Source organism: Astyanax mexicanus, chromosome 1 (genome assembly GCF_023375975.1).
Source record: "Astyanax mexicanus isolate ESR-SI-001 chromosome 1, AstMex3_surface, whole genome shotgun sequence".
Lineage (NCBI taxonomy): Eukaryota > Metazoa > Chordata > Actinopteri > Characiformes > Acestrorhamphidae > Astyanax > Astyanax mexicanus.
This window is the reverse complement of record NC_064408.1, coordinates 120,969,889-120,988,917: the sequence shown is the minus strand read 5'-3', so window position 1 is coordinate 120,988,917 and position 19,029 is coordinate 120,969,889. Positions and strand designations below refer to the sequence as shown.

Below are 19,029 nucleotides of genomic sequence, written 5' to 3'. Positions count from 1 at the left end.
TTATATTGCTTGCAATTTAGGTGAAGCAAGCATGTGTAAAGCATTTTAATGTAGAATTGCTTCATTTTGCTGAATTAAATACAAGTAACAAAGTAAACGAGTAACAAAAATATGAACACCACACAAGGGTTAAGTGTTCACTGCTTCCTGGAGTTTTGTGTTCGTTTTGTCCTCTGTCTCCTCCTGCTGCTCGTTCTTTGTGTAGATTGTGTAGATTCAGCCTGCTGAATTTGGCAATCCGAGGTAGCTTCGCGTCTGGGGGAGGGGTGGGCGGGGCAGACTACTCTCTGTGATTTTTTTTTTTTTTAATTGGATTGCTGTAGCCCTTTCACACACTTGCTCTCAGTTCCTACAGAATGTACCTTTAATGTTTTTAATAACCATGCACCATATAAACCTCTCCTTCAGACCCCCTAGTGCCCCCCTAGTGCAGCATATCATGGAGCATAGAGAATTACAAAATGCACGAACATACAAAAACAATAAACAGTGTTTTAATGGTCTGAAATTTTATTTGAAAATGTAGCATGAACATAATATGTAGTAGTTTTGTGTTTATAATTTTTTTCACGTCTTTGCGCAGAATTTCCCTCAGTAATGCTGCCGTTTGGTGACGTGATGTAATTGGTATTGATTTCAGAGGGGTAAGTCAGGAGTCGTGTCTTTATTACTGAGGGAAGAGCCACAGAACTCAGGCCTGATATCACTGATTGTAGCGCAGGTTTAGCTGTGAACAGGTCCACCATCTGCAGACACATCCTGATCTGAATTCTTCTCATCTGAGTTTCTGTTCCATATTGAGTCGTTTTTGTTTTTCTCGCTCTAGCGCGGGCCGGCCACTCGCCTGCACTCATGCATCCTGTAGGCGCACATGTAAAATATACCTGCAAAAAAGAAAAACAAAAACAGAAAAAAGAACTATTAAAGTCTCACTATCCATTTTTTCTTGTTCCTTGTTAATCACTAGACGCCTCTCTGAGCTGTTTATGACGCTGCACATAAAACTCTTCCTCAACCTTCAGAAAATATTTAGAAAAACGAAAAAAGCACCGTGTCTTCGTCAACCTGTGAATTCATGGTCTTGCCCACAGCGCTAGGAACAGCATGGCACTTCATTACTGTGTTATTTGTGCGAATAACACATCAGTGTTCTATGCTTTACCCATAACTCACAGCTATCTCTGTGTGTAAGTATCTATAGGTTTAAATAGGATCTCCGGTGGATTTTGCATTTTACAGAGACTCTAAGACTAGGTCAGTAGCTGAACTGCACTTAGCAGGGCATCATTACACATGTTATAAAATAACATATGACATGGCAAAGACTGTTATTAGTGTAAAAATGTCTTGTAACTCTTATAATAGCATTTTCTTTTTTAAGGTCAAACGAGTGCTGGATGTTAATCTCCGGCACACTTAGAGTTCCTGAATGTAGCACTGTCAGGCGGCATTAGCCACTTACAACGGCTACTGCTAGCTATTAGCTGCTAATGCTAGCGCTGCTGCACCCAACCTTAGTGGAAATATGTAAATCTAAGCTTACTGTTAATAAACAGAGGCGCTTTATTCACCCAAATAAACAGTTTTCAGGAGAGAAATTTGTTTCGACACCACTGTTCCTTACTAGTATCGCATAATGTGCCTTATAATCCGGTGCACCTCATAGTGAAAAAAATATGGTATGTGCTATGTTGTGTTGGTTTATCACTAAAAAACCTCAATGAAACATTTTTATGTAATAGTTTGTGTGTCTAGTTTGAATGTAAATGATTCTATTTCTTCTGATATAATCCTTTAAATTCATGTACAGTTTTTGATTTTTTTAAAGGGGTGGTGATCAGTGATGGTATAGTTAATTTTGAAAAAGTAATTCGATTACTGATTACTGATTACTCCTTTAAAAAGTAACTTAGTTACTTTATGGATTACTTGATTTTAAAAGTAACTAAGTTACTTTACAAGTTACTTTATTAGTTGCTTTCAGCAGCTGCAGACACCACCTCCCGCCGCCTTAACATAAACATTATAACCAGTTTTGCCAAAACTCCCTTTTATTGGAAAATGCATTTTTAACAGCAACAATGTATCTCTAGACATTTAAAGTTGAACTATTTCCTGATTTAAAAAAAAATAAAAATAAAAGACCATTTCTCTTGAATTAACTTAACATAAAGATTTTTTTAAATTAAAAATAAAATATGGTCTTTCTTAAATTTCACTTAACATAAATACTTGTTTTTATAAAAAATATATAAAATAAAGAAAGTCTTTCCTGACCTGACATATTTAACACTGTAAAACTGAACATTGAACTTGTTGTTCTCTGCAGGGCAGCAAGGAGTGGTTTTATAAAACAGAACCGTGTATATGGTCTAGACCAGGGATCACATATTTGCAGACTGCGGTCCGGGTCCGGACCCAGACGTTGTCCAATCCGGACCCAAACCAGTAAACTACTGAGAAGGATTTAATTCTGACAGTGTTTATTTAAAGCAGCGGAACTTTTCTGATCTTTACAGTATTCGCGCTCTGTGGCACAGTAAACTCACAGAACAATCACGTGTGGTGTAAAATCTTCAAACGCTCTCCTCGGCCAATCAGATCTGTGCAGACCGCTGCCCCGGCTAGTGAATTGGGACACAGCCGGGAAAAAAAAAAAACGCCTTTATAAAGAGATAGGGAGCCCGAGAACTGGCGGAAAAACGAGAACGGGCGAAAACTAAAGACACGCCGAGCGCGAGAGAGAGAGAGAGAGAGAGACAGAGAGAGAGACAGGAGAAATGTAAAGGTGATGGAGAAGGGAGCGGTGTGTGAGTGTGTGAGTGAGGTGGAGAGAGAGAGAGAGTAACGCACAGTGACTTGGATAAGTAACTTTAATCTGATTACTGGATTGGAAATAGTAACGCGTTAGATTACTCGTTACTAAAAAAAGGGTCAGATTAGAGTAACGCGTTACTGACATCGCTGGTGGTGTTGCTGGGTTAGCTGGGTGCTCAGCGCCCCTAAACCTCTGATCCCAGAATGCTCTCTGACAGCCAGTGCCTTACCACAGTCCTAATACTGCAGCACAGCCGTGAGGAAATTCAGATTACCTCAGTATAAACTATATACAGCATTTACCCACCTGCAAAGAAAGTCATGAGCAGAGCCACCCAGCCCAGTATGTAGGACCAGGAGAAACGCCAGTCTCCGAAACGCTTTCCCAGGAAGTTCACTGTCACCCCGGTGTAGATCGCCATCGCAAGCAGAACAAAGAGAGCTGCACAGATTCAGTACATGCATCAGATTTCTGTTATTCACTATCTACTTCAGATGATTCAGAATCTACTATGGATTTGTAAGCATATTACTGGATGCATTTCAGTGTTTGAGTTCTTTTTAAGAAACATCAGCTTTAAATTATTTACAAATATATATATATATATATGTTTTTTGGATACACCCGAACAATCTTTAACGCATCCACAGTTAATCCTGTTGGATGTGGTTGGTCCTTCTTGGTGGTATGCTGACGTTACCCTGGATACCGTGGCTCTTGATGCATCACAAAGACTTGCTGTCTTGGTCACAGATGCTCCAGCAAGACGTGCACCAACAATTTGTCCTCTTTTGAACTCTGGTATGTCACTCATAATGTTGTGTGCATTGCAATATTTAGAGTAAAACTGTGCTCTTACCCTGATAATTGAACCTTCACACTCTTACTGCTCTTACTGGTGCAATGTGCAATTAATGAAGATTGAACACCAGGCTGCTCCAATTTAGCCATGATGAAACCTCCCACACTAAAATGCATGGTGTTTCAGTTTCATTGTCCAACTCCTGTACCTGGATGTGTCCAATGCTGACACAAGAGGAAACTGAGTAGCTGCCAAAAGCTGCCATTATTTTGCATCTACTGTGACGTTATAATGTGTACTATAAGGTATTATATCCACTATGAATTACAAAACCTACTATAATTAGGTTAGGATTACAATTTCCAATATGAATTATTCAATAACTGTGATTAAACCAGTGTACACGAGGAAGTAAGGTTTAAAGGGCTTAAACAACTTTTTTTGACCTAAAAATGCTGTATTAAAATGATTATAACAATAGGAGATGCTTATCTAGATTCAGCGTAAGTTGTATAATAATCTTTTTTTTTTTTTTTTGCAGAAAAAACATTTATTTATTTGCAGAAAAAAGAAAGAAAGAAAAGACTGAAATAACAAAAAAAAGATGCAAATATTTCCTCAAATAATGCAAGGAAACAAGTTCATTTTTATAAAGTTTTAAGAGTTCAGAAATCAATATTTGGTAGAATAACCCTGTTTATCAATCACAGTTTTTTCATGCATCTTGGCATCATGTTCTCCTCCACCAGTCTTACACACTGCTTTTGGATAACTTTATGCTTTACAGTCCTGGTGCAAAAATTCAAGCAGTTCAGTTTGGTGGTTTGATGGTTTGTGATCATCCATCTTCCACTTGATTATATTCCAGAGATATTCAATTTGGCAAAATCAAAGAAACTCATCATTTTAAGTGGTCTCTCATTTTTTTCCAGAGCTGTATAGATAGGGAACTCACTTGAAACGAAGAACATGATCCCTGCGGCAAAGGAACGGTTGAACCTCTCGAAAGCGGAGAAGTGAGCAAAGGAGAGTATCCCGGCGATGATTCCTGCGAAACACGACATCGCCGACAGAATCATGAAGGCCCTGGTGGCATTCCAGTACGCTGCAGCAATAGAGAAAAATAAGATAAAGGACATTAGTAGTCTAGAACTCTGTTTTAATTCTGATAAAGTAAAGAAATAGTAATACAAACTAACATTTTTATACATATTATATTATTATATATATTTTCATGGGAGAGCACTGAATATATAAGACTTTGATACAATGTAAAGTAGTCAATGTGTAACTTATAGTATAACACATTAATGGCCAAATTGTGCCCAAGTTAGTGTTATTTTTCATGCAAACACATTATAATTGGATTCATGCAAATACGTTACTTAGCAACCACCTAGCAACACCTTACCAACCACCTAGAAACCACTGGGCAACACCACAGCAACACCTTAGCAACCACCATGGATTCCATATCACCACTTTAGCAACCACCTAGCAACACCGTACCAACCACCGCAGACACCACAGCAACCACTTAGAAACAACATAGCCACACCTTAGCAACCACCTAGGAATACCTTAGCAACCACCAAGCAACAACAATATAGCAACCACCATGGATACTGTGACCAATACCTTAGCAAACACCTTGCAATCACTTAGCAACACCTTAGTAACAACATAGCAACCAACACGGATACCACAGCAACACTTTAGCAACCACCTAGCAACACCATAGCAACCACCACGTACACCATAGCAAACACTTAGAAACAGCATTGCAAAACCTTATCAACCACCTAGGAATACCTTAGCAACCACCTAGCAACAACTTAGAAACACCATAACAACAGCTTCGCAACCACCAAGCCACAACATAGCAATCACCATAGATACTGTAGCCAATACCTTAGCAAACACCTTGCAACCACTTAGCAACACCATAGCAGTCATCTAGCAACACCTTAGTAACAGCATAGCAACCAACACGGATAGCGTAGCAACACCTTGGCAACCACCTAACAACACCTTAGTAACAGCATAGCAACCAACATGGATACCACAGCAACACCTTACCAACCACCATGGATACCATATCGACATTTTAGCAACCACCTAGCAACACCGTAGCAACCACTGCGGACACCATAGCAACCACTTAGAAACAACATAGCCACACCTTAGCAACCACCTAGGAATACCTTAGCAACCACCTAGCAACAACTTAGAAACACCATAACACCTTAGCAACCACTGCGGACACCATAGCAACCACCATGGATACTGTAGCCAATACCATAGCAAACACCTTGCAACCACTTAGCAACACCTTAGCAACCACCTAGGAATACCTTAGCAACAATTTAGAAACACCATGACACCTTAGCAACCACCAAGCAACAACATAGCAGCCGCCACGGATACTGTAGCCAATACCTTAGCAAACACCTTGCAACCACTTAGCAACACCTTAGTAACAGCATAGCAACCAACATGGATACCACAACAACACAGTAGCAACCACCTAGCAACCACTCATAAACAGCATAGCAACCACAATGGACACCAGCTTACTGTAGCCAAACTGTAGGGTTGTTAAATTGGATTTTTTGGGTTCAATTAAATTTTCTGGCCACTGGATATTTAGCATGGCACCTCATGGCAAGAACTCTCTCAGGATATGAGAAAGAGAATTGTTGCTCTCTCTACAAAGATGACCTAGACTATGAGTCAACTTTGCTATCACCCTAAAACTGAGATACAGCACAATGCCCAAGGTCATACAACACTTTTCTTGAATGGATTCCAACTAGAACAGACCTCCAAAGGGCTGAGCAAAGAAGATAAGACCACGTGTTCAGCGTAATATCTAGAGGTTGACTTAAACTAATAGATGCATGAGCGCTACCGGCATTGCTGCAGAGGCTGAAGAAGTGGAAGTGTCAGCCTGCAGTGTTCAGACAATACCTTCTTTGAAGAAAGCATCTTCTGAAGCTGATGCACAAGAAAGCCTGCAAACAAACTGCTAAGGACAAGCAGTCCAAAATAATTGAATTGCTTGAATTGTGGAATTTTTTCACGTGGTCATTTTTTAGTATGTTACCCCAAAAATGCATATTTCCTTTTGGTCTCTGACACTCTATAGATGCTTTATGGGCGTGTCCCTTCACCTTTAACTCACCCTCAGTGTTGATCTTGCCTACCAGTATACAGTGTGGCTAGATATACAGTATTTAACAATACTAAAGATCTCTTACGTTTAAAGTACATATGGTTATTGTAAAGTATAATTATAATACTTACATTTACCCCAGAAAAGCTGTAATATTCTGTCATTTGTTAACAGTATATTACTATTCTTAGCTTACAGTAATTTGCTATTATATTTCTTCACAGTGAATTACTTTAATATTACAATCCTTTATTGGCAACATTTTTGCTGTAAACGTAATGTAAAATTTATAGGAAATGTTTTTTACAGTGTAAACAAAGCTGAGCTGTAAACTCTGTTAGCCTGTAACTTACCGCTGCTATCTGTTAGCCTGTAACTTACCGATGCTATCTGTTAGCCTGTAACTTACCAATGCTATCTGTTAGCCTGTAACTTACCGATGCTATCTGTTAGCCTGTAACTTACTGATGCTATCTGTTAGCCTGTAACTTAACGCTGCTATCTGTTAGCCTGTAACTTACCGATGCTATCTGTCAGCCTGTAACTTACCGATGCTATCTGTTAACCTGTAACTTACCGATGCTATCTGTTAACCTGTAACTTACCGATGCTATCTGTTATCCTGTAACTTACCGATGCTATATGTAGCCTGTAACTTAGCGATGCTATCTGTAGCCTGTAACTTACCGATGCTATCTGTAGCCTGTAACTTACCAATGCTATCTGTTATCCTGTAACTTACCGATGCTTTCTGTTAGCTTCTGTTAACTTACCGATGCTATCTGTTAGGCTGTAACTTACTGATGCTATCTGTTATGCTGTAACTTACCAATGCTATCTGTCAGCCTGTAACTTACCGATGCTATCTGTTAGCCTGTAACTTACCGATGCTATCTGTCAGCCTGTAACTTACAGATGCTATCTGTTAGCCTGTAACTTACCGATGCTATCTGTTAACCTGTAACTTACCAATGCTATCTGTTATCCTGTAACTTACCGATGCTATCTGTAGCCTGTAACTTAGCGATGCTATCTGTAGCCTGTAACTTACCGATGCTATCTGTAGCCTGTAACTTACCAATACTATCTGTTAGCCTGTAACTTACCGATGCTATCTGTTAACCTGTAACTTACCGATGCTATCTGTTATCCTGTAACTTACCGATGCTATCTGTAGCCTGTAACTTAGCGATGCTATCTGTAGCCTGTAACTTACCAATGCTATCTGTTATCCTGTAACTTACCGATGCTTTCTGTTAGCTTCTGTTAACTTACCGATGCTATCTGTTAGGCTGTAACTTACTGATGCTATCTGTTAGGCTGTAACTTACCAATGCTATCTGTTAGGCTGTAACTTACCGATGCTATCTGTCAGCCTGTAACTTACCGATGCTATCTGTTAGGCTGTAACTTACTGATGCTATCTGTTAGGCTGTAACTTACCGATGCTATCTGTCAGCCTGTAACTTACCGATGCTATCTGTTAGGCTGTAACTTACCGATGCTATCTGTCAGCCTGTAACTTACCGATGCTATCTGCTAGGCTGTAACTTACCGATGCTATCTGTCAGCCTGTAACTTACCGATGCTATCTGTTAGGCTGTAACTTACCGATGCTATCTGTTAGGCTGTAACTTACCGATGCTATCTGTTAGGCTGTAACTTACCGATGCTATCTGTCAGCCTGTAACTTACAGATGCTATCTGTTAGGCTGTAACTTACCAATGCTATCTGTCAGCCTGTAACTTACCAATGCTATCTGTCAGCCTGTAACTCACCGATGCTATCTGTCTGCATGTAGCACTTTCCGGACATGCAGTAGCGCCACAGGCCCTGGTGAGCGAAGCTGCCAGACAGGCGGTACTGCATCCAGTAGTCCGTGGCTGTGGAGACCACCAGCAGGATGTTCCCCACGATGGCGCAGAACAGACCCCCTCCCATAAAGCTGTACATCCTGACTGACGCTGCTCAACACACTGCAATCAGCACGAGAGGAGAAGATCAGGTCACATTGTAACAATTCATTTTTTACCATTTTTAGTTATTAGCCTTTAATGAAACTTATAAATAGTAAGAAACTATATAATATAACATACAGCGCCTTCAAAAACTATAGGAAAAGTTGAGGCCAAATCCATTATTTCTGCTGTAGACTGAAAACATTTGGGTTTGATATTTTAGCAACAATACACTCGAGGTTCATTAAATGTGTAATATTGGCACTGCTGTGCTGTGGTTGTAGACACGAGGCCACAGGCCGAGTACTGTAGATCATCACAGCAGTGCCAATATTACATGAGGCCACCACGCTAACCTAGCAACAATGCAGAGCTTACAGCGCGGCTACAAACAGAGCAGCAATGGAACGGTTTTAAGTTTTTATAACCAAACTAATCGTATTTTCTTATCTTCTTTAACTCAAAATCTTTCAATCAACAGCGGTAATGGAACTGTAGTATAATCGCAGTAATACACTCGAGGTTCCTGCTATAACTATTTTTGGCCATTTCAGTCAAAATTGTGGAAATCTAATCTTACTGTAAATAAGCGGAAGCGATTTATTCATCCAAATAAATGGTTTTAAGGAGAGAAATTTTTATAGATTAAGATTAAGTTCAGCGCTCGTTCGACTTTAAAAGAACCTGCGGAATTACAAGAGTCCCCTATTTTACATCCAGCTTAAAATACCCCATATTAACTGGAAAATATATACACTTCAGCTTTTACTTTAATAATAACAACTTTTAACCTGATACTGGTGGCTGATAATGTGTGTAATAATGTGTATTTTTGAGTCACTGGGCTTATTTATTTATTTGTGGGGACGTGTCTTTGTCTGCGCCGCCTATTAGAGACATGGCGTTTCTGCACTGTGCCTCTATGGTATCCAGCGGCTCCCAGTGGTGAATAATGACATCGCATTTGATTTGTATTTGGTTTGTAAGCGCTGCATCGTTGCTAGGTTACTTGTATGTGGCAGAGTAATACATAGAGAGCTTTGGTTTCGGTGCATTACCGGCTGATAATGTCACTCATAAAGCGCCTCTCAGCCAATTACAATGCAGTGTCGGAACTAACAGTGGTATAATAAAAGATTAATGTCAGACAAATGGATATTTCTAGCAATGTTTCTGTCTTCAACTGCTGTGGTTTTCCTTGATCTACCACCTGTTCAACATCTTTTACTTAGTACACCAGTGACGACTTTCTTCTTCAGAGCATTACAAATGGCTGTTCTGTCTATGGCCAATATTTGTTCCATCTCTCAGCTTTACAGTTGCTTGTTTTTTACCCATAGACAGCTCTCTGGTTTTCAGTCAGCACAGTCTGCACAGATAAAACCCAAATCTGAAACTCAACGCTGTTTATTGTTTGACTAATTAATGTCTCAAAACACTCCTGGTCAGGAAAACAAACCTGACACTTACATGTTCCAGTTCTTTTGCTAATAAGAAAAATGGGTGGGTGGAAATAAATGCTGAAACATTGATCTTTCAGCTTATATAAATATTTTAATATCAAACACAAATATTTTCAGTCTACAGCAAAAAAATGGAATTGACCAGACCATATCCTGTCTGGTCCAGATTTTAAACACTTTAAAACACCTTAATTTCAGTGTTTTTTCATGCAAACATAATCAAATCTGGTTTATGCAAATGCATTTTTTACCTAGCAACCACCTATCAACACCTTAGCAACCACCTACACCTTAGCAACACCTTGCAACCACTTAGCAACACCCTAGCAACCACCAGATACCATAGCAACCATATAAGAAACAAATTCTGATTATTGATTTACCCTTTTTTTTAGATTTCCTAATAAGATTTTTAATTAGTTCCTCATTGAAACTCTAAAAGGATTTTTTTTTTACTTTCTGCTGTAACATTGCCATTTTGGGGATACAAGGTTGTTGCATGACAGCAAAGATATATTTAAATGTTTAACCAATAGAATGTATTGACTTGTTTAAGTTTGATTCAAAATATGATAAATGGGCCAATAGAAATGCTCTGAATTTAACTTTTTTTTACATAGACATTAAAACTGCATTTTTGGAACCAGGACTTTTTTTTGCTCAACCACAACAATAGAAATTTAAACTGTAGAGGATTTGCTCACTTAGAAAAGGAACAATTCCAGCAAACCGAGTCCATTTGGTCAACTAAGCTCCATCGGCCATACTGTAAACCTGGTAGTTGTTTATAAAAGTTAATAATTAGACCAATAGAACTGCTGTAAATTTAATTGATTTGGAATTACATCTTTTTTTACATAAACTTCCATTGAAATAAACTTTTTTTTTTACATTCTGCTGTAACCTTGTCCTTATGGAGATACAAGGTTGTTGATCTTCAACATATAATGTTGAATGAATAGAAACAAAAATGCTCTAAACTGAATTGTCCTGGAACACAATATTTTTACATAGACTTCCATTGAAACTTTAGAAGTTTTTTTGAGTAATATGTTTAAATAAAATGGTGAATTTTTGGAACCAGGACTTTTTTGCTCAACCATAACATATAATAACCATTTATATATATATATATATATATAAATATACAATTCCAGCAAACCCAGTACATACACATATGGTCAGCTAAGCTCCATCGGCCATACTGTAGATCTGGAAGTTGTTTTTTAACATGAGTTAAAATATAATGATGAATGAACCAATAAAAATACTCTTCACATAGAATTCCAATGAAACTTAGGGTATTATATACAAGGTTGCAATGTATTTAAATATTTAAGTACTGTATACCATTTAAATGCAAAATTTGCTTAAATAAAACTGCATTTTGCCAATTTGGAAGTTTAATGGATTTTTGAAACAAAAACTTTTTTTTTTTTTGCTCAACCACAACAGACGTTTATAGAAATATAAACTGTAGAGAATTCACACACTTAGAAAAGCAACAATTCCAGCAAACTGAGTCCATCTATCCATTAAACACGGAGTGCCAAAACTTATGGTCAGCTAAGCTCAATTGGCCATACTGTAAACGTGGGTTCAATTCCAATTCGCTCCACAGGTCAGGAGGGCACGTGGGGCCGGCGGCTCCTTACCTGAGTTCTTCAGGATAAAGGAAGAGTCTTAAGTGTGCAGGTTTCCGCAGGGAGCGAGCGAGAGGACGAGTGGGGAGCTGCAGTGAGCGTAACGTCCCAGAGGACCCCCCCAGGCCCAATTCCAAAAAGTTATCCCCCGGCTTTTCTGTCTATGGAGGCAAAATCCTTTAAACGCAGAACCGTCCGCTCAGAACAAATGCCCCGCGGCGCGCCGGAGCCCGCGGCCACGTGACCCTTTCACGCCTGGGGTCACGGGACAGGGGGTCGGGGGGGAGGACAGGGGACGGGCGGGTAGGTGGGTCTTTTTTTTGTTGCTGTATTGGGAGCGTTCTGGAACTGGGGATGTGCAGAGGCTTGCAGGAACAGTGCTGCACAGTCAATGCAACATGCTGAAGCCCACACTTTCTTTTACAACCACGTCCAGCTGTGCTGTTCGGCTCCCGGTGAGCACGTGGGGGCGGGGCGTGATCAGAGCAGAAACATCACCGATTAGTACAAAAACACCAAAATCTGAGCTGAAACTAGAAGGAAGTTCGGTAGAAAGATATACAGGGGATTGGAAGGATGTCAAGGGGGTCATGCAGTTGAATTTAGGGCGTGTTGTTATGTCCTTGGTATCGTGAGGCCACAAAAAATATGCCTTGCATGGCTCAAAACTCGCAAAAGGCATGAAAACGCTTTTTTAATGGTGTGAGGTGCAAGGTGTAAAAATATACTGTTTGGGGGGTGGGGGGTAAGATAGCAATGAGCATCGTGACACACAAATATATATACAGGGGATGGACAATGAAACTGAAACTCCTGTCGTCATTTTAGTGTGGGAGGTTTCATGGCTAAATTGGAGCAGCCTGGTGGCCAATCTTCATTAATTGCACATTATTGCACCAGTAAGAGCAGTAAGAGTGTGAAGGTTCAATAATCAGGGTAAGAGCACAGTTTTACTCAAAATATTGCAATGCACACAACATTATGGGAGACATACCAGAGTTCAAAAGAGGACAAATTGTTGGTGCACGTCTTGCTGGAGCATCTGTGATCAAGACAGCAAGTCTTTGTGATGCATCAAGAGCCACGGTATCCAGGGTAATGTCAGCATACCACCAAGAAGAACCAACCACATCCAACAGGATTAACTGTGGACGCTGTAAGAGGAAGCTGTCTGAAAGGGATGTTCGGGTGCTAACCCGGATTGTATCAAAAAACATAAAACCACGGCTGATCAAATCACGGCAGAATTCAATGTGCACCTTAACTCTCCTGTTTCCACCAGAACTGTCCGTCACCACAATAAATTGTTGTGCTCTAAAACCAGGTGTTTCAGTTTCATTGTCCAACCCCTGTATGTATCGTTTTATTTTATTTTTAATATACTACTTGGTTACATTTTTGTATTAATTGTAGTTTTTTGAGAGTTGTTTGCGGTTGAATTTGGCCTTTTTTCTTATTTTTCTTGATTTTTTCATTTACATTTTTGGCAAAAAATGTAAACCATAAAAAACACACCGCATGTGAGAAAATCCAACATTTTATTAATTTGATAAAAAATAACTTTTTACCTTTTTACAAACACTGACAGTACAAAACATCAAACAAACAAAAAATGTCTTTTATGTAATCTCAGCGCTGATCAACTCTGGACATTCCTATTCCTATTTCCATCTATAATCTGATAATCATTCTCATGCAAAGGGCAGATGAGTGACAAGACAGGGGGCCAATTAGATTTCAGCTTGGGTCAGTGCGCCTGTGGCCCCGCCCCCTAGAACAGCCAGTGGTAGTGGGTCCTTCTACATTTCCACCATGAAAGGATGCTTACAGCCTATAAAACACGGGCTCAGACTGGAAATCACCTGCTGCTATGTTGTCCTGAGATCTGAGGGAAAAATAACAAGATAACAAGAAAGGAAAAGTTAACCTCCATTAAATAACATTATTATCACATTTATTACAGATTTATTTTGCTATTTATAAGTTTATGTTTGAGTAAAATGAGTAAAAACATGGTTTATAGAATAAAACATGGTTGTTTTATTCTATAAACTACAGACAACATTTCTCCTAAATCCTAAATAAAAATATAGTAATATTTAGTAATTTAGAGCATTTATTTGCAGAAAATAATAAGAAATGGCTGAAATAACAAAAAAAAAAGATGCAGAGCTTTCAGACCTCAAATAATAACAATATAATAACAAGTTCATATTCATTAAGAGTTGTAAGAGTTCAGAAATAATCAATATTTGGTGGAATAACCCTGGTGGTTTTTAATCACAGTTTTTTCATGCATCTTGGCATCATGTTCTCCTCCACCAGTCTTACACACTGCTTTTGGATAACTTTATGCTCTTTACACTCCTGGTGCAAAAATTCAAGCAGTTCAGTTTGGTGGTTTGATGGCTTGTGATCATCCATCTTCCTCTTGATTATATTCCAGAGCTTTTCAATTTGGTAAAATCAAAGAAACTCGTCATTTTTAAGTGCTCTCTTGTTTTTTTCCAGACCTTCATACTTACCAGCCTTTTTTTGATTATTCCTGTACCTCACAACCTCCACCCCTACATTATCCTGACTGCCATTCCTCCTCCTGTTACAACAAAACAAAACGGAAAAATTGCATATAAACACATTTTGGGTGCTTTTATCTGGGGAGCTGTTTGTTAACTTGTGGTTTCTGAGGCTGAAAACTGATAAACTTATCCTTTACAACAGAGGAATCTCTTTCCTCTGTTCCTTTCTCTTTTTTTTGTTAAGAAAATGTATTACTACATTCAATATATTGGATCAAAGCATACGAACAGCATATTTTTTAAAATATATAATACAGAGACAAATCACAATTTAATATTTAAAAGGATAGTTACAAGTTACAGATGTCATGTTTTTGTATTTTAATGTTCGGTCTCCAATGTTCGATGTTATTCGAGATCTAGTTTTCCACAGTTTACATTTTACAATACAGAAAATGAACCAAATATTATCCATTTTTTCTTTTTCTGAATCTGAGAGATGAGTTTCTAAAATACCAAAGACTTTTTGTATTGAGTCTAAGTCTAAATATTACGTTTTTGTATTGATTCGACATTCAATATGAATATCTTTTATTTAGACATATAACAATCCAAGAAAAAATTGCTCTAAGGTTTCATTGTGGTCTTCCTTTCCTTGGGGCGGTCCTGATGAGAGCCAGTTTCATCATAACATTTTTGATGACCTGACGCTGTCAATCTGCCTGCTCCTAAAGCCTCTCAGCAAAAAGACTCAGTTTCCCAGCAGCCTCAGTCTCAGAACTACAGTGATTCTAAGAGTCACATGTCTCTCAAGCGCTCTGCATCACCAAGCTACTGACTGATTGCTAATCATTTCCACCTGGTCTGCCTAGTATAAATACCCCCTTAGTTCAGCTCTTGAGTTGCTGCGTATTATCTAGTTTTTTAGCTCTGTACAAAGCGTTCTTTCTACTCTCTGATTTTCTGTTTCTTGACCCTTTGTTCTGCCTTCCGTTTACTCTTTTGCCTAGCCCTCTTGATTTGTTTCTTTACTTGTTACCGACTTTTATTGCTCTCTTGTCTACTTTCTGTTGTTTGAATATCTATGTACAAGCGACCCTCGCTTGTATATCCACCACATTCTAGGTATGTTATTTATTATACCTGGCTTCTGGTATTCGTAACAGAATAAGCAGCAACTAAAGAGCTGAACTAAGGGGGTATTTATACTAGGAAGACCAGGTGGAAATAATTAGCAATCAGTCAGGAGCTGGGTGATGCCGAGCATTTGATAGAGCGCTTGGCAGATTGACAGCTTCAGACGTGACATTGCGACTGAAGTTAAAGATACTAATGTTCTTGAAATTCTTCTTTTTTTTAGATTGACTGACCTTCATTTCTTCTTAAATTGTTTATAAATAAGTCTTTATTTAGTTGAGTAGTTGTTGCTTCTCATAACCTGGATTAGAACATTACTCAAATAGTCACTATTCACTGTATACCTGTAACTCTACCTCTTCACTACTTTACTTTAACTGATGCTCTCAAACACTTTATTAAGAGACAAGAAATTTAACAAGTAATTAACTCTTGATGAGTTCAGCACAGCTGTTAACTGAAATTAGCCTGAATTCCAGGTGACTTTACCTCATAAAGCTGACTGGGAAAAATAGCAAATTTGATATGTTTTTCTTAGTTTCATAGTTTTGATGAATTATTAGTATTAATCACTGAATTTAAGGTGTTTCCAAACTTTTGACTGGTACTATATTTGCTTTGATTACAATCCTATCCCGAAACTGTATTCGTTTTTATGATTGCAGTGTTATTTATCATATGGTGACTCTGTATCTATTGTTAATAGCAGGTTACATTTACATAATATTGGTGTGATGTGGTCTGTTTGCATGTTATGATGAAGCACATACGCAAAAGCTCTATAAGTGTGGTAAAACAAGAGGTAATGCAAATTATATAGAGACTAATCATGAGTTATTGGATAATGGCATTGAGTTTAGTTTTTGTTTAATGTTACCTAAGTCAGAAACTGTGAATACAACACCACAATATCATTTTTTTTTACAGCTTAATAACTTGTTTTTTCAGGAAATATGGTGGCTGAATAGTGTAATTCTGATGCTAGTCAGTCTGTCTGTTCTGAACTACTCGGAATAGACTCCAATTCCCAGCATGCCCTCACACCAGACTTCCCTGACCCTGACGCAATGTTGTTCACGCTCCCCCAGTTACTAATTGTTTTCACCTGTCCAGTCTCGTATAAATACCTCTCTGTTTTCTTAGTTCATCGACGAGTATTGAATTTAGAATCTAATAATTTTCTAATTTTTCTACAACATGTTTTATTTATTTATTGCCTTTGTTATCAACTTTCCGAACATTATTGTGAATTTTTGAATACTCTTTTGCCTTAGCCCTTTCTCTGCTGGATTTACTGTGTATGATCCTGTTACCTGACTACACCCTGTATGTATGTTGTTTATATTTGCTGCCTAAATGTTACTGACCCTGCCTGTCCCTTACTACTCCTGTAAGCCTAGCCTCTTTTTAAATAAACTGTTTGTTTGTCACTCTGGCCAGACACACGGCAGACACTCGCAGATACCAAACACACTGTTTTTTTTACAAAGTGGCTAGGTTTACAGGGGTCAGTGTGTCTTTGCTATCGTAACGACGGTAAAAGTACACCTTGTGCAGCTCGAAATGTGCAAAAGGCATGTGCTTATTCTCTTAATTAATCATTGGTATGGTTAATTTTGGGCGTAATGTAAAATAAACCAATCAGTGTGTCACTTGCACATCATTATTCCCTTTAAGAGCCAGATGAGCTCTGACTTTGGCGGATTGCTATTTTAATGGTGCTACCTGGACCAATGTGTCCAACGCTTCAATGCAGCAGAGGAAACTGATCTGCTTGTTTACGCTCGTTCATTCTGTTTATTGCTGATGTAAAAGTTGGGTTTGTACACTATTATGTAGTATTTATGTGTGCGTAACAAGCCTGTATTGCCAAGATATCAATGAACGTCTGACTTTTGACTGTCAGGGTTTAAATCAGTCAGTGGTGCACCTGTGTTTTCCGTTGCTAAGATAGCAATACACCAAAAATGTACCTGAACACACCTCACTTCCAGACCATCACACATATCAGTGTAGATATATTTAGAAACACTGTTGCTATTTAAACGTTATAGATGGAAGGTATTTAAATAGACTGTTGGTGGGGTGTAAAATAGCAATGAGCATCCGAACACCGTGTGCATGGTGTAAGATAGGGCCCATTTGAAATAAAACACAGCATAGCTACTAGCTTTGATTACATTTTAGTCAAATTAGCATTTCTGGGTTAGCTTTTTCTTTTTGTTGTGCTTGTACCTTTTCCGTATCCAGTAGAAAACTGCAGCAGTCAGGAGCGCTACAGCAACAGCTCCACACCCTGCGGCCACGAGGGAGGACGAGGACATGGCGGAAGGGTCTGCAATAGAAATAAGACAGATGCTATTATAATACATAGCAATGCTATGCTACATGCTAATATGCTACTAAAAATGCCAGATGTGCTAAAATGACAGGTCGCCTTTAATAAGACTTTATAATTACTTTTTTTTACGTTACTTATATCTATTATATCTATCAACATGCTTTACGTATTTTTATTTTAAATATGTTGTTATTATGATTGCTATTATTATGAGGATTTTCTACAAGTCTGATTTTTTTGGTTGCCTACTGGCCTATTGCTTCTTTAATATTGGGAGATCATTTTTTGTAGGATCGTCACGTCTGGTGCTGTAGGCGCTCCTGCTCCTTCCACACTGAGCTTCAATGGAGGTTTGCAGTTAGACAACTACACTACCCAGAACGCACCACACGCTGACATCACACACACACCTACTCATGTGACACCTCACCTGCTTCCGCCAGAAAGCCGGTGTACTGATTACCCTAGAGTATTTAAGGACGCTTCACGAACACACTTAGACTTACACCACGTATTGCCTGCTTTCTACCACTTTACAAAGCCTTACCTACTCTGCGATTGTTTTTCCCTGTATGAGCTTGCTCTTTGTTTTTTCGATGCCGATTTCTGCCTGTACCTCTGTTTGAGGATTTACTGTGTATAACCTGGACTGTTTAACGTTTTCGACTTTTGGATTATCTGTGATGCTGGCTTCCTCGTGTTTGAACTCTGGACTGTTTCCCATTTATGGTATGGTTTATTCTCTGAGGCTTCTGTTTACTGGTGCTCTACTTTGTTGTTGTATCGCTCCTCTTTATCTGCCTTCTATTTTAATAAACAACCCATTTTACTGTATCCGCAAGTGTCTTTATTCTGTGCACACCATGACAAGGATCTCAAATTAAGGATAAAGGAATTACCTCAGGCATGTTCCTGCTCCCAAGACTTTTATTGTAATTTCCATAACAACTAAACTAAACTTAGTTTTTGTACAATTTTGTACAGTTTGCTAACTTCACAGCATATATGCCCAAAATGCTCTTAAAGGTCTCATTCCATCGTTTTTTTCCTTCATTTTAAAATATCTAGTTGTGTCTCTAATATGGATGAATGTCATGTGATCTGGTGTTTCTATTTAGCCCTGCTTTATATCACTGAATTACCTGTCTCTGAAGAAAGACTTCAGGTTTTAG

The 19,029-nt window shown here is 38.6% G+C and overlaps 2 protein-coding genes across 2 annotated transcripts in view; both read right to left on the bottom strand.

Moving 5' to 3' along the window:
* Positions 1–492: 492 nt before the first annotated feature.
* On the bottom strand, positions 493–12,041 carry lim2.5 (lens intrinsic membrane protein 2.5). Its single transcript, XM_022673928.2, has 5 exons — positions 11,873–12,041; positions 8,575–8,772; positions 4,576–4,725; positions 3,125–3,259; positions 493–884 (listed from the first exon to the last, which is right to left on the bottom strand). The coding sequence occupies exons 2-5, from the start codon at positions 8,747–8,749 to the stop codon at positions 823–825; spliced, it is 522 nt and encodes a 173-aa protein (XP_022529649.1). The 5' UTR covers positions 8,750–8,772; positions 11,873–12,041; the 3' UTR covers positions 493–822.
* A 1,392-nt stretch (positions 12,042–13,433) lies between these two features.
* LOC103034657 (sialic acid-binding Ig-like lectin 10) overlaps positions 13,434–19,029 on the bottom strand; it is a 26,754-nt gene continuing 21,158 nt past the window's right edge. The window contains exons 9-11 of the mRNA XM_049478217.1: positions 17,752–17,851; positions 14,386–14,456; positions 13,434–13,745 (exon numbers count right to left, since the gene is read on the bottom strand). Of these exons, the coding sequence (XP_049334174.1) occupies positions 13,729–13,745; positions 14,386–14,456; positions 17,752–17,851 (188 nt within the window). The 3' untranslated portion in view covers positions 13,434–13,728. The remainder of the gene's footprint in view (positions 13,746–14,385; positions 14,457–17,751; positions 17,852–19,029) is intronic.

Excerpts from the sequence above, each read along its gene's own strand:
- lim2.5 (XM_022673928.2), bottom strand. The coding sequence starts at position 8,749 with ATGTACAGCTTTATGGGAGGGGGTCTGTTCTGCGCCATCGTGGGGAAC. Across the intron at positions 3,260-4,575 it reads GATCATGTTCTTCGTTTCAA|CTCTCTTTGTTCTGCTTGCG; the intron begins GTGAGTTCCCTA and ends GAATCTGTGCAG. Across the intron at positions 885-3,124 it reads GCTCATGACTTTCTTTGCAG|GTATATTTTACATGTGCGCC; the intron begins GTGGGTAAATGC and ends TCTTTTTTGCAG.